This window comes from Typopeltis vanoorti, chromosome 11 (assembly GCF_054136105.1).
Source record: "Typopeltis vanoorti isolate ZY-2024b chromosome 11, IOZ_Tvanoo_1.0, whole genome shotgun sequence".
NCBI lineage: Eukaryota > Metazoa > Arthropoda > Arachnida > Uropygi > Thelyphonidae > Typopeltis > Typopeltis vanoorti.
Window position 1 is genome coordinate 76064118 of NC_143559.1, and position 26480 is coordinate 76090597.

The window sequence follows — 26480 nt, forward strand, 5'->3', positions numbered from 1 at the left end:
AAAATTTCTGCTCAGATAATCTCATTACTTAAGGATTTAAATACAGTAACTCACTATAGCAAACATTACAATAGTCTCACTCATTAAAATAGACTATCAAAAATACTTTATAAGTCCAAAAGTCTAAAATTCACTGTTCATGCAGAGACCCCTGCATCACTGAGTTGGACTGGGAGAACTTGAGATTAGCAATGGTAAACATCATAACATTTGCTTATAACAGAAATGAGAAGTCGGGCTTAATAACACATCTTATCTACAAACCATATTAGGGAGTGAATACAGCTGCAACACCATACTTGGAAGAAAATTTTATATATCATTTTAAATAATCTAGTGATGTTTATTTTATTTGCTCACATGAAATCTAATAGAAATTAGGGCTGAATTTTGCACAACGCATAGAAGTCATTATCAGATCTTGTAATGTTTCAGACCTCAATCATTCTAACAGTCATTGGAAAGCAGTACAGAAAAAGTTAATGGCAAATGTAATATTTACAATAAAATACTTGAATTTTTTGTAGTTTCTACTATTAAGAGCTTTTATTGTAATATGGTAACAATAGCTCTTAACAGTAATTGTTGAAGCTACTAGATATGGATAGTGAAACTTATTCATTGAATTTTTATTTATTATAACGAAAAACCCTGGTTAGAATATAATTATGAAAGATGGGAAACCAAGAAAGACATGTTTGAAAATCATATATTTTATTATATTTTATCATATCAAGTTTACATCACTGCATATTATTATTTTTATGATATGATGACACCTTTGAAGAGTCCAAGGACTTATCTCAGGAGAGCACATTCCACGCAGTTTTCTTATCTGTTATTTTAGAGCTATTAGGAAGATGAAAATCTTAGTTGAGATGAATCTTTCTTTCTTTCTTTCAGATGAAAATGTGAAAGAATTATTTTTTCGTATGGCAGCTCTTGCTTTTAATGAATCAGTCCTAAGAGAATTTGAAGAACCTGTCAAAAAAGAAATTACATCAGACTTTATCAGTAAGTAGTTGCAATATTTTCCTTATTTTTTACTGCTCTTCTGAAGTAGGATGCATGATATATTAGTAAAATAATTTAAGAACACTATCTAGTTTTAACTAGTATAAGTCATGAAACATTCCCCAGTAAAGTTTGCCTATTGTTTTTCTAAAGGAAGTTTTTAAGCATTTCCTAAGAATGAATGCTTTGCAAATAACTGTAGTTTCATTGTAGCTTTTTTGAAGAGAAGTTAAAATATTGGCTCTTTGTTTTATGGCTATTTGTCTTAATGTTATCTTGACTAATTTTTATTAAGCATTATTTTGAGTTTTTGACATATTTTGTAGGCTGATTTATGTTAACATATTTATTTCAGGCTACAGAATTTTGACATATTTTCAGTTTGTCCTATTTTGTTGTATTCTTCACATTCTCAGATTGAATTTAATGTTATATAGATTAATGAAGAATAGAAAAAGAAAAAATAAAGAACCAAGTTTGTTAATAAATGGAGATGGAAATCTTGGCTACTTGAAGAGTGATGAAGATTATGTGGCAGCATTATTTTAGAGATATGTTAAGCAAAGATGAAAGCCACGGTGAAATAAACTGGAATGAATATAGAGATAAGAAAGAAATCATAGGGAAATAGGCTTGATAGAGATTGTAAGAAGTGTTAAGAAAGATAACAGAACACCCCTTGGGAATGATGATGATTGCTTGTTGAATTTTTCAGATCTTCTGAGAGTTCAGGATGGAAATGGCTCTGTGATATCTACAGGTGAATCTGAAGAAAGTAACCTGACTATTGGACCAGCACATAAAGCAGGCCCAAGAAAGAAATGTATTATTTGTAGAAGAATAACATTATTGTCACTGCGTAAAGATTTATGAAAGGATAATGACGACAAGAATAAGGGAGAAAATACAGGAAGATGAAAGAGAAGTGCCATTTTGTTTTAAAAAAGGGAAATCTGTTGATTTAATTTTTTGCTGCAAGGGAAATGGAGTGACACTGGAAATTTGGTGAAACTCATTTATGGCATTTCTTAATTTAGAAAAAGCCTTTGATTAGGTTCAATGGAAAAAATCTGGGAAAATTTGGAAATGATAAGCATAAGAAAAGAAGAGATAACTATGATCAGCAATATGTATGTTAGACTAAATTCGGTAATTTAGGGCATTTTATACTTAATGCTATTGTGCACGGTAAACACACAGCTATTGGACAAGTCTATACTGTTGTTCATTGGGGATGATGATTGTATGTGGTTAACAACCAAAAAGGTAAAAACAGCTGTTTGCACAGTATGGCACGTGCACACAAAAAAAATAGCACTTGAATAACTACAACGATGTGTGTTATGAAGTAAATAGGTTTATTGTTGGATCCTACTTCTTCTTAATCTCTACTTTGGATCCGACATAATTACTATTACGATGTTCTTAACTAATTGATAAGTTGTAAGTTGATTTCTAATTCAAATATAAAGAAAATTTATATTTAAAGACTGTGCCACTTTATATCTGAATTAGTTCAAGAATTGAAGATAAACCAACTCTCAACTATCTCTCCTTAATATGTTGTTATTATATATACTGGCTGAGTATATTTGACTTACTTAACTTACCCGCTTTGGTTCGAATATTTTATGAATGGTGCAGTAAAAGAGATTCAGGCAAAATACAACTTTTGATTAACAAAAACAAACATTTAATTTTAAAATCACAAATATTACATTTAATTTCAAATCAGTAATTAAAATATCACAAACATTTTAACTCCTCAGATAAATTCAATCATTCAACTCATACAATGGTAAATCTGTTATCTCTATAATACAGTCTTCTCACAGTTCCTTAAGTTCCAAACACAACAAAAATTACAGTAATACCTCTTCACAAACAAACACTTTTAAATTTACACTTTAGCTGACTTCCTCAATAGTTACTATTAGTATAAGGAAATTCTAGGATGAAACTCTCGCACTTCTCTGTATAGGAATGTTAATGGTTGGAATAATCTTACCGATAATCTTCTATCTTCATCTACTTATACATTTACACTTTTTACAACTGTAAACACTTTAAACAGTAAACGGCAATCATTAAATAAATTCTTCTAAGCAATAACTGAATTATTATCCGTAACAATACACATAAACAAACGTTGTTGAATAAAATACTACTGATCACTCATGAAATAAGGCACTGCACAATAATTCCTTAACTTTAGGTTTTATATGCACAGTTGTTCATTCCTCCGGCATTCGATTAATTCTTTAGGCACTATAATTCTAAGCACAGCTAACGGTAAACTTCAATTTTACAGCCTCTTCTATTCTAGTAACTCCATGCTTTATTTCAAGATTCTGTGTGTCCTGGACAGGTCGGCCCAATTAAATCTCAATTCAAATATCGCTAGTCTATTTAGTAGTCACTCAGCTGTTTTCCGTAGCTATAATTGTTATTCTACAACTTATTAGCTAACCGCCTCTCGACTAGTAGACTTTATTTAGCTGCTTGAGTGACTTGCCAACTCACTATTATCGCACTGTGATTCCCGAATGCTCTGATTCCAACCTAATGCCAATCCTCTCCTTTCTCTCTCTTAATTCCTCTAATCTCACCTTAATTAATTCTAATTTCAGCGTTCATCGCTTATATATCTGTTCTTCCTGCCTAAATTGTTCTCGTGATCTAAAACTCTTTTCAATAAACCTCCTCCTCACGTGGTGTTCCAAAACGTGCAAGCTATCTAACATACGTTTCCATGACAACAAAACAAAACATAATAAAATTGAGCTATTATATAACGTTAAATTTCTACAAATAGGAATAAATAGAGAATATTTACATTTTAATTAATGCGCAGTTAAATTATCAAATACAAGTTCTTATAATATTAACATAATAAATAAAATAGCTTAATAATATTTAATACAGTCTTTTCATTATCAATACATATATCTTTGATTAATTAATTAAATATTAGACAAAATTAAGGTAGTTATATGAATATTAAATTGTAAAATAAGTTGTTTACATTAAATAATATTTACAAGTCTAGCCTTTGTAATGGAAGATCATGGTGTCAGAAGTGGGATAACAAAGAAATGTATGTTTACACATGATGATATGTACATCCACAACTATTGGTGGAATCTTGGTCAAATAAAGCATTAAGTGCTCAAAATTGGACACCTTGTCTTTCAAGACAGGTTTCGTGGCGCATGCAAAGGTTCTCTGTTATCTTGGAGAAAAAAAAGATTGGAATATCTGCTGAACATATCGTGTAATTTTATCCCTAGTTCATCAAGGTTTGAAGGTGGATCATGGTGGAATATTACCTCACGAGCCTCCCGGGGAAGTGTTCTGATAAATAGGGATAAAATTACACGATTTTCCATGTAGGTATTCCAACTGGTTGGAATACCTGTACGTGGAATGGAATGTTTTTTGCATGACACATCCTATGCAAATCCTGGATGAATGGAACCAATATATTCTCGATGTAGTGTTCACTATTCAAGGTAACGATTGCACTGCTCTCTTCAATGAAGTATGGCCCAATTATGCCATGGCTGGAAACTGCGCACCATGCAGTGACCTCGCTGTGAACAGGTTTCTCTTGGACAAATTAGGTCTCAAGAAAACCATAGTTTGTATGTTTACATGATCGCTTAGGTGAAAATGTGCTTCATCCAAGAACCAGACATGGAGGAAGGATGGATCTTCATAGACACTGGCCAGGATGCATGCATGCACAATATTCCCACTGTGCAGTGTAATCTGTTGATGTTAAACCTGAATGACATATGAAAAGCACCCAGCTTCTTGAGGATTCTCTGTAGTGACCACCTTTGTATCCTAAGTTTTGCTGCTGTTTGGCGTTGGCTGCATTTAGAAGACTGTGGCACTTGTTCCAACACACGCCCATGATTCTCATTTGTGTTAACAGTTTATGGCCTCCCCAGCAGCAGAACACTTCTTGTACATTGGAACCTCTCTATTAAGGCAATGTTGACACTATTGCTTGGGGAATGCTTACAGAAATGACGAACAAACTGCTCACAAACATGTAATTGGACCATTTGCTCTATCAACTTTGTATGAATGAAAATAATGCTCAGCAATAAACATCTTTTCTTCCAACATCAACACCATTGCTACAGCTAAATGTATTGCTGTAGACTCTACACATGGTTTTCTATTAACGTGCATGTAGTCGAACGGCATATCTCATAGTGCCTGTAATGAGGCGGGGGGGGGTTGTCACGGTTCAGTGCTTTTTATGTGCCATACCATATATCTGGTGATTTGGATGCATTCATAAGTGGTGCCATCGAAGGAACTAGATAAATTGAACAATGTGGAGACAGAACTGTGGATTACATATTAATAGCAAGAAGAGTGAGAGCATGGTTTTTAATAGAAAATGTGCAAGTTAACAGCCTTATACCTGGAGGGCAAGTCTACTTGAACAGTGGCACTGGTGATAGCTTTTAAACAGTGTTTATAGTTTACTTTGGAACAGTGTAGTCTCACTAAAATGTAAGTTTTTGATTAACAGATGTTACTTATTTGTCTATTTTTGTCTTAATTGAGATATGAGACCAAAGAAGAGAGAGAGAGATAAGCCGAATGCGATTGAGGTCAATGTTGGCAAAACAAGTAAATATAAAAAAGAAATGTGAATGTGAAGGATGTTTTGGGACAAGAAATACTTGGGAATCTGATTGAAGAAGCAGTTTTGACATAGAAGGAATTTAAAATACAAAGCGGAATGCATGAAATGAAAATTGAGAGGAATAATAGACCAAGAGAAAAGTCACAGACAAAGGTGGAGAGATAGATAACAGATTTATAAAATAATAACATCAGCCAGAACAGTGTTTATAAAGAAAGAATATGATAAGATAGAAAAAAACGAAGAGTTTTGATCTATATGAACTGGCAGTTTTTTTGAGGGAGAGCAGTTGTTGATAAGGAAGTTTGAATTTCAAGCTACAATAAATACTGTTAATATAACTTTGAATATTCTAGAAATATTTTATCCATATTAAACTACAAATAAATATCTCAAATGGAAACTGTTTTTATTTCAACTAGAATTAAATTCACTGTTGAAGTCAGAAAGAATAGGTCTTTACTGTTTTTGGATATATTAGTTGAGATATCCAAACAAAACACACTCAACTTCTCTGTCTACAGGAAACCAACTAAATCACCATCCAGTTCAAACAATAGGCATCATTCATTCATTTACACTATAGAGCTTACAGAATTTCCACTTTTATAAATAAAAGAAACCAGGAGCTACAGTATCTTACTTCTTTCCTTTCAAGAAATGGCTACAACATAACATTTTTTTTTTCCACATTTGACACCCGTAGATGCCGTATGGTCACTGCTGTACCTCACATGGTTTTGGCAATGATGTCTTCTGCTAGAATAAGTAGTAGGGTTGCAGATTCCCTTTCCACACAAAAGGACATTAGTCATATCGCAAACATAACATTAGTCAAAACAATTCTATTTTATTCTCTAAAACAACGGAACAACAAAATCAACAATATAAAGGAACAGTGATTCTCCCATATATATACAATCAATCACAGATAAAATAGCAAGATTGCTTTGCCAACAAAACATAAAAGTCACCACCTCAATTCAACAAAATTTCTAATCACCTGAAACCTCTAGATCTCCACATCTGCCACTTAATAAACCAGGTGTCTACAAGATCGGTTGCGGTGTACGCTCCATAGAACGGAACGGACAGCCAGGCAGATCTGTTGAGATACACCAATCGGAACATTTCAGGGATATTGAGAATGAAAGAAAGTACAAACCAGGGCTGGTAGTACACACAACAGAAACAAAACATCCAAGTAGAATGGCAACAAACTGAAATGCTCCACATAGCTTACATTTTTACTCGAGTGTTCAGAGAATCATCTGAAATGCAGCATTCTCTATAGTGATAGGAACATAGAACACGAAAATAGAACATATCAAACAATCCTTTGATAGAAAAAAAAAAAAAAAGGGATGATTTTCAAGTCTGGTGTTCTTTAATCCATTATGATGCAATTCTATCTACCTTTAGTATACAGCAATCCATGAACTAGCAGCCAGCATAAATAGTAAATGCATGCTTTCCATTGTTTAATCATTTTCAAATATTATCACTAGAGATGTTAACTGCTATTGTGTTTAGTTTTTTAGTTTATTCATGTTTTTTCCTGATGAAGTGAAACAAAGTATTTAATGAAACTAGTCGAAATAAAAATAGTTTCTATTTTACATCTCTGTGGTTTAATATCGGATAAAAGAATTCTAGAATGTCCTATCTCTAAGGAAGCTTATGCTATAATATTACCTTGAATAATTCATTATTGGGGTGCTCAAGGGTCAGCAATGTCAGAGTGAATGTTCCTTGTTTTATAAAATGCAGAATAATTATGTTGAAGCAAAGTTATTTTTATGGAAAACCTATCCATGAGAAATCAGTTAACCTGTAATATGCTAGTACCACGAATGGGCAAGAATCTTGTTTGTATTTGATTTGAAGAACTGCGAATTTGTATTCTTAGGAAAACACACAAAGTGAGGGGATAGCAGGGATGATTGAAGAGGAGGAGAAATTTCTTCCATTGATTTGCAGTTGAACTATGAAGTGCTGATTTTCTGCCCCATGCATTTGAATGAATTTGACAGCAAGAGAGAGAGAGTGAGTGAATGAGTCTAAGGGGTGGGGAGGATATTGCTATCAGTTCTGATGAACAATGCTCATAAGAATATTTGTAGAAGATGGAAATAGCAGAAACTGCATGTCTATATTGAAAATTAGTTAGATGTATTAGTGAAAGAGGGGGTCATTAATCAATTTAATTGCTCTTTTCTGTATAGAATACAGTACATTTAGGGACATAATAAACCATTTGGGCACTGTGCAATTTATATATATATATATATATATATATATATATATATATATACACAGATTTCATATGCAGTTTGAATCACTTCACAATCAGTGATGAGCAGTGGATGTCAGTTTGCTATTTTTCATCATCAGATTTCTAATATGTATCCTCAGGGGAGTATAGAGGATAATTATGATACTATTACATGAAAAAGGTACACTATACTAACTTCCAATCCTCCAAATTAATCTGTTATTTGTCAAGATCCCAATATTATCAGATCTTATATTTCTATCTCTTAGGGTGCTTTTTTACTATATCAATCCATCAGCATCTTAGTGTTTTTTCCTGCTAACCAGGCAAAGAATGCTTAGCTAACACAAGTTTCAAAGGCGGAGGAGAGAGAGACAATTATTACTCCTTTCTGTGGGATTAAAAGTATTTTCAATTTCTTTTACCACTTAACAAATCTGAAGGAGGGCTTTTTATCTATATTTGCAAGAAAGGGTCAGTCTATATGAATCAATGCCCCTCCATTTTTTGTCTAGTATCTAATTTTGAAAATATATGCCAATTTTCTTGATGTATTGAAACAGGCTTTGAATCTAGAACTAATGTGATGAACATGCTAGCAACCTTAAAATAAATATATATGGAATGCACAGATTAACAAAAACAAGTGTTCTTTGCCTGGTTAGCAGGAAAAAACACTAAGATGCCGATGGATTGAGACAGTAAAAAAGCACCCTAAGAGATAGAAATATGAGATCTGATAATATTGGGATCTTGACAGATAACAGATTAATTTGGAGGATTGGAAGCTAGTATGGTGTACTTTATTCATGTAATAGTATCATAATTCAGAAACTGGAGATGTTTAAATGCAGCTGAAATATATTCAATTAGATAATGCGTATTTATATATGGAGGTACGTTATTCAAGAGGCCTAATTCCAAATGGAAACTGAAAATTTGAAGAATGTTTTTCAGTAGTTTCTTTCTTATTCCATATAAATTTATTCAACTCACTTCCCACCATACCAGCTTTATTAATTCTGTTGTCTATTCAATTTACCATCTTCATTAAAAATTGCCACTAAATAGCTGAACTTGTTCTATAGGTTCACCATTCGGGATTTTAATGTTTCTGCCTATTTTCGTTGCTGATTTTCATACCAAATTTATTATAAAAATTATTCAGTTTATGAGTGGGGTGGCAGAAAAATTCAGATAAACACCTAGAACAAAAATGATATTAAAGCAACTGATATAACCACAAGAAAGATCATCATCAAATTCCTGTCATGTACCCTCAAGGAGTGTACAGGATAGTATAATAGTACTACATGAAGAATTGACATCATTATTAACTTCCCATCCACAAATTTCCTCCAAATCAATCTGTTACCTATCAAGACTCCAACATTATCAGATCTTATATTTCTATCTTCTAAGACACTTTTTACTGTACCAATCCACCTATATCTTGGTCTTCCTCTGAGTCTTTTCTCTCCCATTCTGTTTAATTGACTATATCACCTGAGATTAGCTCTGCTAACCCATTCCTGGATGCTGACAATGTCAAGTTCTTTCCTAATATCCTCATTTTTAATATAATATTGCCATTGATGCCATCTGTTCATACCTCTAATCTTTCTCAGGATTCTCATATCTGTAGTCTTTGGTCAAATCTTTTTATTTCTAACCCAGCTCTCAGATCCATAAGTTAAAATTGATTTGAACACTGTCTTGTATACAGCTAATTTAGTGTTTTGGCTAATTTCTCTCTTATTCCACATAAATTTATTCAGTTGACTTCCTACCATACCAGCTTTATTGATTTTGTTGTCTATGTCCATATTTAATTTACCATTTTCACTAAAAATCGTGCCTAAGTAACTGAAATGTTTTACTTGTTCTATAGGTTCTCCATTCACAATGGTTGATATTTTCAGTGTTTCTGCCTATTTTCATTGTCTGTCTCTCTTGTTATTACTGATTTTCATATTAAATTTATTACAGCAGTTATTATGAGAGCTCCACTCTAATCATATGGCATTCGTTTAGAAGGGCTAGACAGAGGGACGAATTCCAGATAATTGGAGTAGAGCTCTCATAGTACCCATATACAAAAAGGGAAATAAAACTGAATGTGAGATTACAGAGGTATTTCCCTACTAAGTGTTCCTGGTAAGATTTATGCAAGTAAACTTGAGAAACAGTTGAGAAAAATTGTGGAAGGGAAGTTTGGTGAAGAACACGCTGGATTCAGGCCTAATAGAGGCCATCAGGATCAGATTTTCACTATATGACAAATAGTTGAAAAATCATGGTAATATAACAAAGATCTGTATTTAAGTTTTGTAGACCTGCAAAAAGCATATGACAAGGTGTAGTGCTGCCACTGAAACACTTTTATACCTCTATACCTGAGCATTTCTGGTTGAATATCATCTGCTCCTGCTGCCTTTCCACATTTTAAGCTTTTGATGGCTTTTCTACTTCAAGTATAGATATATATGCCTGTTTGGTGGTTTTTTTTTACCACTGTGCTATCACTGCTTCGTTTCATTTAGCAATTTTTCGAAGTAATTACTCCATACAAGGGTATCTTTTTCTCCAATTTTCATATCACCTTTATCATCTCTAATTCCTTTTACAGCACTCTTTCCTCCATTTCTGAGCTTCTTCAACAATCTCCAGAATATCTTATCACCTTCTTGATATTTATTTTGTATGTTCTTACCAGACTTCCCACGACTTTTGTTTATTATTAAAAACAACATGTAAGTCCACAGTAATAACTTTAATTAATAAATAAGGTAGATATTTCGTACTAAAACTAATAGCACATCTTCAGTGTTACAAACAGATAGGAATAGAATACAAGTAACGAACATTCGGTGGATCACCTATTAAAATACAATGTTGTTGTGAGCTAGGAAATGAAAGAAATTAATAAATAATTAATATTTAAGATAATTAGTTTTTTAATGATTACATAAAATAAAAATCTCCCAGATCTTCGAGAGAGAGAGAGAGAGACGATCATTTCTATTTAAATTCGGTCGGTGTAAAATAGCTTCACAACTTTCTTTAAAGAGACGTTCATATTTGAACCTGCATCTATGAAGGAGAATAGTTTTATTCCACTGGATATTATGGGTAGTGGTAATACTGTGTTGTGCTAGACCAGACTTCTGAGGTTTGTTGTAATCAATATAATATTGATGTTCTTTAATTCTTTTTTCCACAGAACGGTTTCTCTCTCTCGATCTGGGAGACTTTTATTTTATGTAATCATTAAAAAACTAATTATCTTAAATATTAATTATTTATTAATTTCTTTCATTTCTTAGCTCGCGACAACATTGTATTTTAATAGGTGATCCACCGATTGTTTGTTACTTGTATTCTATTCCTATCTGTTTGTAACACTATCTACCTTATTTATTAATTAAATTTATTAATGTGGACTTACGTGTTGTTTTTAATAATTATACTATGCCACAGGTTCCTCTAAAAATAAGAACTTTTGTTTAGCTAGTTTTACACAGTGTTTAGCTTTCTTATATTTGTCTCTAAGAACACAAGCTGACTTATTTGCCAGGAACTTTTGATATGCTTTCTTCTTTTCCTTCACTGCCTCTTTAACTTCCTGTGTCTACCATGGAGTTCAGATTTTTCTGTCCTTGCAGACAACCTCACCACATGCCTCTCTGGCTGAATCATTCAATGTTAAGGCTTGCTACTGAATCTCCAAGGTTTGGTTCCTGTTCTCAAACTTTTTCACTTTTTCTTGAATAATGTTGGTGTATTTCAGTTGACTGTTCACATCTGAGAGCTGCTCAGCTTTTATTTGCTTTAAAACTTTCTTACATGTTCTTCTTTTCAATATGAAATTCGATTTTATCCTGCTCAAGACTAAATGGTGATCACTTCCAATTTCAAATCCTCTGTTTACTCTGGTGTCCTGCACAAGGGAGAAAACATCACTATCAACAATAACATAGTCAATGAGACTTTTCTTATTCCTTGCCTCTTCTCTCCATGTAAATTTGTGCACATTTTTATATTGGAACATGGTGTTAGTAATAACCAGTCCATGTCCTGAGCAGAAATCCGACAGGTATTTGCCAATATTATTAGCTTTACTCCTTTCTCCAAATTTTCTCAAAATATTTTTGTATGTCTGACAATCATTTCCTACTCTGCTATTTAGATCTGCAACAAGGAACCAACTTTTTTTTCTTCATTGTGTCAGTTGCTTTCTCTAAAGCCTCAAAAGATTCCTCCACTTCTACCTCAGTAGAATCTTCTGTGGGCCCATTATTACTAACTAAATTATACTGGTTATTACTAACACCATGTTCCAACATCAAATGTGCACACAAATTCACATGGAGAGAAGAGGCAAGGGATAAGAAAAGTCTCATTGACTATGTTATTGTTGATAGTGATGTTTTCTCCCTGGTGCAAGACACCAGAGTGTACAGAGGATTTGAAATTGGAAGTGATCACTATTTAGTCTTGAGCAGGATAAAATTGAATTTCATATTGAAAAGAATGACAGGTAAGAAAGTTTTAAAGCGAATAAAAGTTGAGCAGCTCTCAGATGTGGACTGTAGACTAAAATACACAAAGATTATTGAAGAAAAAATGAAACAGTTTGAGAACAGGAATCAAACCTTGGAGATTCAGTGGCAAGCCTTGAAGAAAGCCCTGATTGACTCAACTAGAGAGGCATGTGGTGAGTTTGTCTGCAAGGATAAAAAAAATCAGAAAAGTTAAAGAGACAGTGAAGGAAAAGAAGAAAACATATCAAAAGTTCCTGTCAAATAAGTCAGCTTGTGCTCTTAGAGAATATAGAGACAAATGCAAGAATGCTAAACACTGTGTAAAACTAGCTAAACAAAAGTCATGGGAAGACTTTGGCAAGAATATAGAAAATAAATATCAAGAAGGTGCAAAATATTCTGGAGGTTATTGAAGAAGCTTAGGAATGGAAGAAAGAGTGCTATAAAAGGAGTTAGAGATGATAAAGGTGACATGCAAAAGGGAGAAAAAGATATCCTTGGAGTAATTACTTTGAAAAACTGCTAAATGAAACAAGCACTGGTGACAGTACAGTGGTAAAAAAAACACTCACCAGGCATGCAGTCAGGAATGCATATCCATACTTGAAGTAGAAAAAAAGCCATCAAAGGCTTGAAATATGGAAAGGCAGGAGGAGTAGATGATATTCAACCAGAAATACTCAAGTATGTAGGTATAAAAGTCGTACATTGACTGCACTGTATAGTTCAGAAGGCCTGGACAGAGGGACGAATTTCAAATGATTGGAGTAGAACTCTCATAGTACCCATATATAAAAAGGAATAATAAAACTGAATCTGAGAATTAGAGACATTTCATTACTGAGTGTTCCTGGTAAGATATATGCAAGTATACCTGAGAAACGGTTGAGAAGAATTGTGGAAGAAAAGCTTGGTGAAGAACAAGCTGGATTCAGGTCAAATAGAGGCTGTCAGGATCAGATCTTCACTTTACGACAAATAGTGGAGTAATCATGGGAATATAACAAAGATCTGTATTTAAGTTTTGTCGATTTGGAAAAGGCATATAACAAGGTGCCAAGAGTGAAGCTATTCAATACGCTACAGTTATATGGTGTCAATGGGGTATTATATCAAGCAATACTTAAGTCTTTATTTGAGTTGTAAGTCAGCAGTTAGAATTGAAGGAAGTACAGGAAGATGGTTTAATGTTAAATCTGGTGTGAGACAAGGATGTACATTATCATTATCCCCACTGTTATTCATTATCTATATGGATCACATTATGAAGGAAAGTGGTATTAAACATGATATCGAAATTGTAGATGTTAATGTCAGCTCTTTGCTTTATTATTATTATTATTATTATTATTACGGGCAACTCCAGGGAGTCATTAGACTCATCGAGGGAGGCCCCAAATCATTTTCATCACAACTATTCGACATTCATACAGTATCTATCATACCTCGCCTTAAACTCATTCACTGTCACAGTATCCACCACAGACTCAGGGAGCGCATTCCACTCATTCACTACTCTAAAAGTAAAGAACCCAGCTCTAACACCTTTACTAACCACACTTTTTCCCAATTTCCATGGATGTCCCCTAGTCCTCCCACAACCAGCCCTGTTCTCAAAAATATCTTCTGAATTAATTTTATAGAAACCCTTCAGTAATTTGAATGTCTCAATCATATCTCCCCTCCTCCGCCTATCAACCAATTTTTGCAACCCACAAATCCTCAACCTGTTCTCATAAGGTTCATTCCACAGACCTGCTATCATCTTGGTCACTCGCCTCTGGATCCTCTCCACCTCCTCCCCATCAAGAAGAAACCTAGGTGACCAAATCTGAGCACAGTAGTCGAGATGAGGTCTTATCAAGGCTCGATACAGAGGAACAATAACCTGCTTGTCTCTGCTTGTCAACGTATTCTTCAGCAACCAAGTGATTTGATGAGCTGATTTGGCCACTTTTGCAATGTGTCCCCTAAATTTCAATTCCTTATCCACCAACACTCCTAAATCTCGTGCCTCATCAATTTCCTGGAGCACGGTTCCACCAATGCAGTAAACTGCCTCCCATCTTTTCACCCCAAAATGCATAACCTTACATTTTGCCACATTAAATTGACATCCATTCTCCCTAGCCCAGACCTCCAATCTATCCAAATCATCCTGCAAAATTTTGACGTCATCTGCATTCACTATTGCCCTACCCAACTTCGCATCATCCGCAAACAAATGAACTGTTCCTCTCAGATCCTTTCCTATATCATTTATGAACAAATTAAACAGCAGTGGTCCAAGAACAGATCCTTGTGGTACACCACTAGTCACAGGCCGTCTTGTGGACTCTACTCCTGAGTAAACCACTCTGATATCTCTCCGTCAACCACCCTCCTATCCATCTCACCAACCCTATGTCCATTCTCATATGCTGCAATTTACTGATTAGAATTCCATGTGGTATCCTGTCAAAGGCCTTAGCAAGGTCCAGCAGAATCACTGTAAACCCATTACCCTTATCCAGTTCAGCCGTCACTGTGTTATAATACGTGAGCAAGTTACTGAGGCATGACCTACCCTTCACAAAACCATGCTGTCCCCGATACAGTATCCCATTTTCTTCTATCCAATCTTGTATTTTCCTCTTGACTATTTTCTCTAAGACCTTGATAATGATTCCTGTTATGCTGATTGGCCGGTAATTTTCAACAGCAGCCTTGGAACCACCTTTGTGCAGTGGAACTATTTTCCCCTCTTTCCACCCCCTTGGGACTGACCCAGTCCTGAGGCTCAAATTAAACATAATGGTCAAGGGCACTGACAATTCTTTGGCCGCTTCACGTACGACACGAGCTGGTATACCATCCAATCCCACAGATGTATTGACATTGAGGTTCTGTAATAGACTAGTTACCTCTACCTCATTCATCACAATTCCAGTATAAGCTGTTGGTTCCTCCATTTCCGCAAAGCCACCACCTGGATGATATACTCTTGCAAAGTGCTCACTCAGTAATTCCACTATATCGACTGATTCGGTTACCTCCCTACCCTCAGCATTTTTTAAGATCATTCTACCATGAGCATTTTTCCTTTTACTTGCAACATATTGAAAAAACTGTTTGGGATTCTCTTTAGCCTGCATGGCCAATTTCCTTTCGTAATCTGCTTTTGCTTTTCTTACCACCCTTGTTACCATCCTGGCCTGAGCTTTATACTGTTCATGCACCTGATGGTCACCCTTCTCCTTAAATTCCCTCCACAATTGTTTCTTTTTTTGCAGCTCAAGCTTAATAGTGTTATTCATCTATTTAACCCCTATCTGATTTATTATTCGGACTCTTGGTATACAGTCAACCATTGCCTCCTGCAAACAGTTCTTAACCACCTCCCATGCACCATCAACATCCAGCCCTTGCAGTTTTACATGCCATGGCATTGAGCCAAGCACACACCTAAGCTTGTCATATTTACCAGCCCAGTAATTCCACATATACCCTGTCTTAATTGTAAATTCGACTCCTTTAGCCACCTCCCAAGTCATGACCTTATGGTCACTCTCACCAATTGGTGGCAACATGGTCATGTTCATTACAGCTACATTCTCAGTTGCAATTACTAGGTCCAGCACTCTCTGCCCCCTGGTATTTTCCAATACATGTTGCCGTAGATAGTTGTCCCTTAATAACTGCATAAAATCCAATTCCTTCCTCCCATGTGCCCTCTCCTCTTTCCAGTCAATGTTACCATAATTGAAATCACCCATAATAATTACCCTCCTTCCATTCATTTCTTCTATTTGCTTATGCATACTATTCCCACCATCCACTCCATCACCCGGTCTATAGCAGCACCCAATTGTATATTTTGTTCTGCTAGATTGTATCTCACACCAAACAGCCTCAAATGTGCTTTTTTCCCCATCCTGCAGTTCAACTTCTATACTCCTTGGCTGAAGCTCATCAGCTATCATCAATAACACTCCTCCCCCCTTTTTATTCACCCTGTCACTCCTGAACACGCTATACCCATCGCATTCAATCCCACTAGCTTTATCATCTTCTGTCAGCCATGTTTCACTAATACCGACAACCTGTGGCCTGGAAGTGCCAACCATGGCCAAAAACTCTTCCTTCTTGTTCCTAATACTCCTGGCATTAGTGTACATGAATCGCAGAAGCCCATTTGTCCCATCCCTACTTTGATTCCTTATACTAATTATCCCATTCTGATTTGTTGTCCGTCGTACTCGCCCGGGCATAATATACTCATTCATACACTTAACTGCCCCCCCTAAAGTCTGCATATCTACTCCCCCCCTCTTAATAAATCTAGTTTCCCTGAGTCTGTACATCCACTTCCACATCATTCATCAACACTCTTTCAAGTCTCCGTACACCAACTCCATTCAAATGTAACCCATCCATCTTATATAAGTCCTTTCGCCCATCGAACTCATTCCACACATCCACAAATTCCACACCACTCTCCATGCATAACCCACGCATAAAGTCATTGGCAATTATGGCCCTCCTTCTAAACACTTCGCTGTCATACCGCGGTAAGATACTCACCATCCTAACTCTCTCACTCTTCTCTTTTGCTACCTCAAACAACTCCCTCACATCCTCTATCATTTCCATTTTGTCCTCTTTCAAATCATTCGTTCCTGCCACTATTATCATCTCTTTCACCCCCTGTTTTTGCAGTCAAATAGATTCGCTGACGTCCTTTATGTTCGCACCCGGCTGGTACGACTTCGTTAAACTCTCAATTATTACGCCTCTTAATAGCGAATCCCCATACAGCACTCGCTCCTTCATTTTATTGACGTTTACGTACATTCTATTATTTGCCGTCACAGACTTCCGCCGGTTATTTGTCGGTACGTTCAACACACATTTTTGCATACGCTCCAGTTGTCGTTTGGCTCTGTGTATCGCGCCATTTAAACGGGCAATTTTGCTACTCTCATTTATCTCACCATTTTCATTATCGATCAAATCATCCATTCCTTCGGTGTTTCTACCTTCATTTACACTTTCAGCGACGCTCTCACACATATCTGGCACTACCACGCAATTCTCTAGTACACCGCCATTTTCTACATTCTGACTACCGTTAACGATATCAGTCTCGATACACGAAACACGCTTGAAGTCCTCATTCTCTTTACACTTTCTACACATATTAACTCCACTATCACTTTCTAACCAGACTCCTACCGCTCTTCGCAAGGCATACATCTCACAGACAGCACATTGCATAAATTCTTTTACATCAAACTCTTAAGCAAGCATGGTGACCTGGCCGCCATTTTTTTCTTTATCGGTGCCATGTGTACGCTATCTTTTCTTAAAAATAATAATTAAAATAACAGAAAACACGCAAAAATTGCACAGACACACCAAGAAACAAAAAGCAAACAATACTACTTAAAATTCTGGTAAAATATCTAATGTTAACACAAAATAATACTGATCTTTTCAGGAGCTCTCGACAAGCCGACGATCTAATCCGTGCGACACCAAGCGACTTGATTTATGCGGATGATCTTATACTTCTAAATAAATCCGCTACAAGTCTGCAAGATTCTCTGACTAAATTGAATAACTGTTGTAATAGATATGGTATGAAGGTCAGCAATAAAAAGACAAAGACAATGAAAATAGGCAGAATCATTGAAAAGGTCAACTGTGTTGTGAATGGAGAACCTGTGGAACAAGTAAAACATTTCAGCTACTTAGGCATGATTTTTAGTGAAGATGGTAAATTAAATATGGAAATAGACAACAGAATCAACAAAGCTGGTATGGTAGGAAGTCAATTGAATAAATTCATATGGAATAAGAGAGAAATTAGTCGGAACACTAAATTAGCTGTATACAAGACAGTGTTCAAACCAATTTTAACTTATGGATCTGAGAGCTGGGTCAGAAGTAAAACACTTGACCAAAGACTAGAGACTGCAGATATGAGAGTCCTGAGAAAGATTAGAGGCATGAACAGATGGCATCAATGACGATATCATATTAAAAACGAGGATATTAGGAAAGAACTTGACATTGTCAACATCCAGGAATGCGTTATCAGAGCTAATCTCAGGTGGTATGGTCACTTAAACAGAATTGTGAAGAAAGATTAGCAAAACAAGTGTTCTCTGCCAGGTTGGCAGCAAAATGACCCAGAGGAAGACCAAGATACAGGTGGATTGATACGGTACAAAGTGCCTTAGACGATAGAAATATAAGATCTGATAATGTTGGAGTCTTGACAAGTAACAGACTGATTTGGAGGAAAATTGTAGATAGGAAGTTAGTAATGATGTAATTTTTTTCATGTAGTACTATCATATGCTGTACACCCCCTTGAGGGTACATGGCAGGAACTTGATTATGATGATGATAATGACAAAACTTAAATGCAAATTCTGGGTATATTCTCAAGATTTCTCAACTATTTGTCTTAAACTGAAAATCTGATCCTGACAACCTCTATTTGGCCTGAATCTTGCTTGTTCTTCACAAGCTTCCCTTCCACAATTTTTCCTAGCTGTTTTCCCAATTATGCTTGCATAAATGTTATCAGGTACACTCAGTAAGGAAATACCTCTGTAATTCTTACATTAGTTTTATTTCCATTTTTATAGATGAGTACTATGAACACTATGCTCCAATCATCTGGAATTCGACTCTGACCAGACCTAATTATGCATTGCATCCTTTTATACCTCTATATTTGAACATTTCTAGCTGAATTTCTTCTACTCCAGCTGTCTTTCCGCATTTCAGATTTTTGATGTCTTTTTTGAGTATGGATATGTATTCCTGACTGCATTCCTGTTGGGATTTTTCTACCATCATTCTGACACTGCTTGATTTATTGAGCAGTGTCAGCATATTAATTTCTCACTTTTGTGACATATACGAAAAATGGTAACTAAAATAGTATTGAATGCTTAACTGTGCAATTCATTTGTACCTGCTGAAAGAGTATTCAGAAGCAAGTATTATTTTTAACCTGTAGAAAAAGTTGCAAAAGATAATTATGTAAATAAAAATTAAGAATTAATAAAGAATCCTGACAATAAATCCTACATATAAAAATTCAGAAACCATTATTTTCCATCTTTATCATAATGTTTTATATATCTTGTAAAACTGTAACAATCTATATCTTATGCAAATACTTTTTTCCCTCTCGCTTGAAGAACTGGAAGATACATATGAACTAGGAAGGAAAAAGCATAAATGTGCCGGTCGCTGCTAGAAAATATCCTTTGGTTGTTATCTAATAAGTAGATGTGTATTTGATATCTTTTATATTCAAAATTTGGAACTGAAAATATGTATTTTTTTACATGTTGCTGTTTTTAGTATTTATGTTTGGTCACTACATATATGTGTGTGTGTGTATACTTTGTGATATTTTTAAAATATTGACAAAAAAAGCTGAATCTCTATTATGAATTATTTTTCATAATTTTAAATACTCACAACTAATATCTCAGCTGTATGTTTATTAAAGTAATAACATAAATTTAAGCATTCACTAGCATAAAGAAAAAAATCTCTTTTAAATTTAAAAAAAAAATTTAATTTTAATATTAAAAGATAAAAAATGCATTACATTTTGTGCTCATCTTTTAATCCTGCACATTGCAAAATTCTTTTAACAATGTACTGAAGTCAAATATTGAAAATTTATTACTGCATATTAAACAATATTTTTTCTTGACCACAGAGACTATGTAAATTGACTATCTCAGATCAAGTATCTGAGAAAAAACTATTTAATACCAACTAGTTTCACCAACTTGAACTGTTGGCATCTTCAGGGTACAGGACTGATAGGAACTAAAGCTAAAAAAACATGTTACAGACTAGACATTAACAAAATTATAATTATAAATTACAAAACAACACTGAATGTGTGCAATACACGTGTGGCACGTACATGATTTCACTTGTTGTTTAGGAACGTTTTATAGTTGGTACTAAAGTTCATTTCTTGCGTGTTTAGAGATCTGATTAGGGTCTTCCAGATCTCGGATAAGATTAAACCTTGGTTCCTATTAAGATTTTCTACGGGCGACTGTAGTGGCTTATTTAAAAATACGAGAGCGGTAATCCTCTTCTATGTAAGGAGTACAGCTTTTATCCCACTCAATGACATGGTTGATTCTGGAGAAATGGGAAGATAAGCCTGATATATCTTGTCTGTTGTTTTTGACATATCTGATGTGTTCTTTCTGTCTTATCTCAAGGCTTCTTGAAGTTTGGCCGATATAACTTAAACCGCACGAGCATAGGATATTGTAAACTCCAGCATATTTAAAGAGAGGATGGAAGTCTTTTGGAGATCTTAAGAGTTTTCAAATTGTATCTTTAGGTTTAAAGGTCACTCTTATTTTATGTGGTTTGAGGAGTTTAGCAACCTTGTTAGAGACTGTCCCCACGTATGGAATGACGATTGTGGTAATATATTGAGTGTCTTCTTGTTGTCTTTGTGGTGGATCAGAGAACAGAATCTTTTAACAAGTCTCCAGGGGTAGCCATTCAATATGAGGTTGTTGGATATCAGTGCTAATTCGTCTTGGAGATTGTTTTGGTCTGTTGTAATCCAGACAGCTCTCTTCTTTAGCATATGTACAATGCTGAGTTTTTGAGAAATGTGGTGGGAGGAGCTGAAGTGTAAATAACGTCTTGTATTCGTGGGTTTTCTATAAACTGACAGGTTTAAACAACATTAGCTTGCTTCTTAATTAGGATATCCAGAAATGGTAGTTGTTTTTCTTTCAAGGTCCAGAGTGAATTTGATTGAATGGTGAAAGGAGTTGATCTTATTTAGATCAAATAAGTCATCTTTTTTGTGGTTCCACACAATGAAGATGTCATCCACATATCTGCACCATATTGTGGGTTTGGAGTCTACCTGAGATAAAATTCTACTTTCAAGATCTTCCATGAAAAGATCGGCACAAGATGGTGAGGGGGGGGGATACCCATTGCCAAGCCAGTCAATTGCTGGTAAATGGTTTCCTTCTATAAAAAATAGTTTGATGTTAGGCAATGACTGAACAGCGAAGCGACTTTTACCACATGGATGTTTGTAAATAAAGATTGGACATCTAAGCTGGCCAGTAGATCGTTTTCAGAGATGGAGATGTTTTCTAATTTCTCTACAAAATGTTGTGAGTTTCTAATATAAGTATCCGAATTATGGATATGTTGTTGTAAGAGTTTTGCGAGGTGCTTAGACAACAGATAGGTAGGAGAGTTGATACCGTCCACAATAGGGCGTAATGGAACTCCATCTTTGTGTACTTTAGGAATGCCATATAGTCTAGGAGTTAGAGGATACATTGACTTCAATTTTTTAATTAATTCTGTTGGCCAGTTAAATAGTTTTTTCTCAGATACCTGATCAACATTTACATTTATTACTGCAATCCTGCACATGAAAGTTTGCACATCATATTACCATAGGTACACCACGCTTGAGAAAAATTAACACTGGATTTTAAAAAGATAGGTGGTTTGTATGACAATTGATGTAAATCGAATTTTTAAAAAATCGGAATTAACTTCCTGTCTGATCAGATTACTCTTTTAAAAATGCTCTAATCATAGAACTGATTATGCAGTTTTTTTTCCATATCACTGTTAAATAATGATGGTTTTCCTCCATTATATGAAGAGGCATTACTGTACCTTATGCAAATTTTATTTATCCATTCAATATAAATGAGAGTATTTAATATAGTACTTAAAAAATTTTAATTTTTATGCTGAAACTAAGCATTTTATGTTTGAGCAGTGTACTAACACGAACCAGTCAAGTATATATAATCACAGGTCCCCCCTTCCCTGTTTTTGCAAGAGGAAGAATGTTAGTCTGACCAACTTGATTAGCCTGAAAATGCCTAATAAATTTCTCCTGCCATAGATTTAATTCAGATTTCTTTATTGTTGTAAGCGAAGAAATCACAGAGTCCAAAAATATTTATCTTAATGTTATAAAGTTGTCATTGTACATAAATTTATAAATGTAAAATAAAATATTAATTTGAAATATATATTTAAAAAAGTTATTAGAATTTCTAAGGTTAGAAATTTGAATGTCATTTACATATAAATGAAATCGAATATCATCAGCAGAATGAGAGTTAAAATAGGACTGCAACATCTCTGTGATGTCGAGCAAACTTTTAAGAGAGATAATTGAAAAAGAATTTTGATAAATAGATCTGAGATAATTTAACAGATTACGGGTAATATATTTTGCCAAATACTCTTTAGCTCTAAAGTGAAGTAAGTTGGCAAATGTCTTAAATTTTCTGTTAAAAAGCATGAAGCTTCTTTTCTGTAAATAGTTGGAATAATCCTACAAATCAAGTTTTTGTTTTTTAATTTTTTTTTTTAATCTTTTTATTTCACCTATCCATTTTATCTCATCTGATTTCATCTTGTGTCATTTTTCACTTATGCAGCCGGATCGTAGTCTAGTGACTTACGTTATTTACTTTGCCACCTTATGGCTGGGTTGTTAGTGGCAGTGTGTGCTTTATTTTAATGTCTAGAGATGTGTACCCTTAAGTCAGTTTAGTTTTCTTTTTGCAGGAGAAAAACTTCTATCTGTAAGATATCCCTGTCCAAAAAAAGACATAATGAAAATGATTCCATCAGAGATGAGATGTGTGCCAAAACCATACAAATAAGAGAATAGAGAATGGTTACCAATTCACATGGGGGAGGGGAAACACACACTCACTCACTCTTAATGTTTTACAGTGGACCTAAATTATTGTCAAAAGTATACCAAAAAAGTGTTATTTTTTGTATATTTTAACTTATTTATCAATCTTGATTATTAAAATTAAGAGTAATTACTGTTTTTATTTTAGGTTGACTATATGTGTGAATAAGGAAAAATTACTGGTTCATTGTAAATATGAAAAAAAAAATTCATATTTTTTTTGTGTTATTAATCTCTTCAAAACTAGTAAGTTTGTGGAATTCTATTGGGAATTAATTTTAGCCATTACAAAAAAAAAAAGTTACTCTTGCTAATCACTAGTCAAAAATACAGATTTTATTTCAAATCTTTTAAATTAATATTTAATAATATTAAATGACTTGCTTCATAATCTGATTACTATAAAATTAATTTTGATTACATCGTTTAAGCACAATATTGCATTTATCATGATGCCTGCTTTATTTTGCAATACAGCTGACTCATTGCAGTAAACACTTATAACACACTATAACAAACTCCAATAGTTTTTTTTAGATTAATCGAATGCTTAAGAATGTCAATCCCTCCCTTTTTTTTTTTTTTTCCTACATCATCTGAAGTAACTGATCTCAGTTTAGTATGATCCTCTATTTATCATTAAGGGAAAAAAAAAAAAAAAAAAAAAAAAAGCTAAATGTATCAACCGTGTCAACTCTTATTTAAAGCACAAAAAATATTGGAAATGCTTGTTTTTGAAATTCTAAAATCAAAGTAAAATGCCATTTTATTACAGTTTATAAGTTCAGTTTTATAAAATATTAGATATAATACATTTTTTAAGTTACATTTAACTAAAAAGCAATTTTAAGTGTCTTATATGTACTATTGAACTACCTTAACTTGCTTGGCATCAGTGATGCTCTTTGATTGAAAAGATTAGGTTCAAATCCCATCTAGGATGTGAACTGCCTTTATTACAGCTTTTAAAGTGAAAGGTGAGTTTGCTGGTTTCATACAGAGGAGGTAGGATTTTCCTCCTGGAAATTGATTTAATTTTATCCTACAAAAACAGACTAACACCAGAAACACATGCAATTTATAGACAATGCAGATGTGATTAATTGCTCTATCTTAAGCACTATTCAGGTTTCTGAGATGCCAGTTATTTGGCTGTGAATGACCATTTAGATCAACATGAAAGGAAGATGGGATATGTACTATTTTTGTGAATAACTTTTGATTTAATTATGCAATTACCATTATTTCAAAAAAAAAAAAGCATTACAGTATGTAATAAAAAAAAAATGTTTACTTGTCATGTTTTATATTATTTTAGATTTTTTTTTCTCTCTCTCAAAAACAAGCATTTTTCCTCTTTATATTTTAGTAAAACAGTGAAGGTGAACTATACATAATAAAGTGACACAAGGCATATGTAAAAAACCTAAACTCTGCAATTTTATGGTGGAATAAAGTATGTTGTCTTTTGGAAGAAAATTATTAATAGGAAGTTAGTAATGTAACCTTTTCGTATAGCATTTTCATAGTATCTTCTACACTTCCCTTGAGGGTACGGTGGTACTCTACTACTGTTTTGAGAAGATTCCATTTTCTTTCTTTCTCTCTCTGTGTGCTCGTGCACGCATTTCACAATATTAGTATGTAAATTATGCAAAAGCTAATTTCATCTTTCAGACAAATATGAAAAGGGACAAAAATATTTTGTTTAAATAGTTGTATTTATTGCTAAATGTAACTGAACATAAATAAGAATGTCTTGAGTGCTTATTTGTCATCCTGAGATTTATAGTTTCATTATAAGGTCATTTGACACATGATATCTCATGTGAAATATTGGGTTTATTTGTTAGATACATCCTTATGATTGCAAAGTAAATTCAAACCTTTGTTTGAAAGTTTTATTGATTTGTTCTCAGAGAAGAGTTTAAGCCTCTCAATTTATAATTTTTTAATTTATGCAAGAGTGAACTGCTTTCTCTCTCTTAATAAATTTACTTATATGATAATTTCTTGATTTGTCATGTGACTTATGCTTAAATAATAATTATACTTTATACTTAAGGGAGAATTAGTATTATTCAGAAAGAAATATAAACTGTCAAATGCCTACAATTCAAAGTGGTAGACATCAACTACAATGGAAGTGCCTATTACAGATTCCAGTTTGATCTGAATTGTTATTACTATGATAGATTTAAAAAAGTATGATTGAAATGTGTATACAACTGTGTAAATTAAAGCAAAACTCTATATTACAACTTTATAATAAACAACTTGTTTTTTTACTTTTGTTACTCAGTTTTTGTTATTGCTTTTTTTGTTATATTTATAAAAAATGAAACCATAATTTTTAAAGAAGAGCAAAACTTTCTTTTATATATGTTTAGTTAGATTTCTATCCTCATTCCTTTCAAAATTTGAAGTGATGAAATTATATGTATACAAAGATTACATACAAAAGTCACATTACATAAATCTAGATTTGCTCATGATTCCTTAATTTTAGAAAAGTCAACAAAATTTATAAATACCTAAAAAAAAAAAAAATAAATAAATAAAAAAACTAGAGAACCTCACTAGTGAAATTTATATTCTCCCATGACCTAGCTGGTTGGGAAACATTGATATTCAGATACTATAAAATTTGCTATTGTTCCTTGAAAAATGCAGTGATTTGTGAAAGTGCATTATATGTAGGGATATGTTGGTGAATATTTTGTGATAGCAATGTATGTGCACAAGCTTAATTCAGATCCAGATACAGATAAAACTTGGTATACATCACAGTATGATAGTAAATCAAAATTTGCATTGACTAGTTAGAGGATGTGCAGCATAGAGTACAAATAATGCCAGTCATTGCATAGCATGATTTTTTTTTTCATTCAGTTCAGTAAACAATCATAAATTTGAAGTACTGGTTCAGTGAACTCATATATTCATACGGCTACTTTTTATGAACCAATGAGAACAGGCTCTAGCACATTTCTGGTCAGATGCACTCATGCAAATCCTCATTTATCTAATTTTATAAATGTCCTATTCTTTTAAAAGTTTAGTCTTTGCTAGCAATCTAATAGAACAAACCATTTCCTGAATATTATTAAACTTGAAGTATAGATAATTGGGACCTGGCATTCAATTTTTTTTTTTTGTACAAGAGAAGTTGTTCAGTCTTTAGTACCAAAATGGATGGAATGGACAGAAAATTAGGAAGAAACTTGATAA

General features: G+C 33.9%; 1 protein-coding gene across 1 annotated transcript in view; it reads left to right on the top strand.

The window, feature by feature from the left end:
• RabX5 (RAS oncogene family member RabX5) overlaps nucleotides 1-19993 on the top strand; it is a 118971-nt gene extending 98978 nt beyond the window's left edge. The window contains exons 9-10 of the mRNA XM_090400092.1: nucleotides 904-1014; nucleotides 19702-19993. Coding sequence (XP_090256218.1) covers nucleotides 904-1014; nucleotides 19702-19760 — 170 coding nt within the window. The 3' untranslated portion in view covers nucleotides 19761-19993. The remainder of the gene's footprint in view (nucleotides 1-903; nucleotides 1015-19701) is intronic.
• Nucleotides 19994-26480: the final 6487 nt, after the last annotated feature.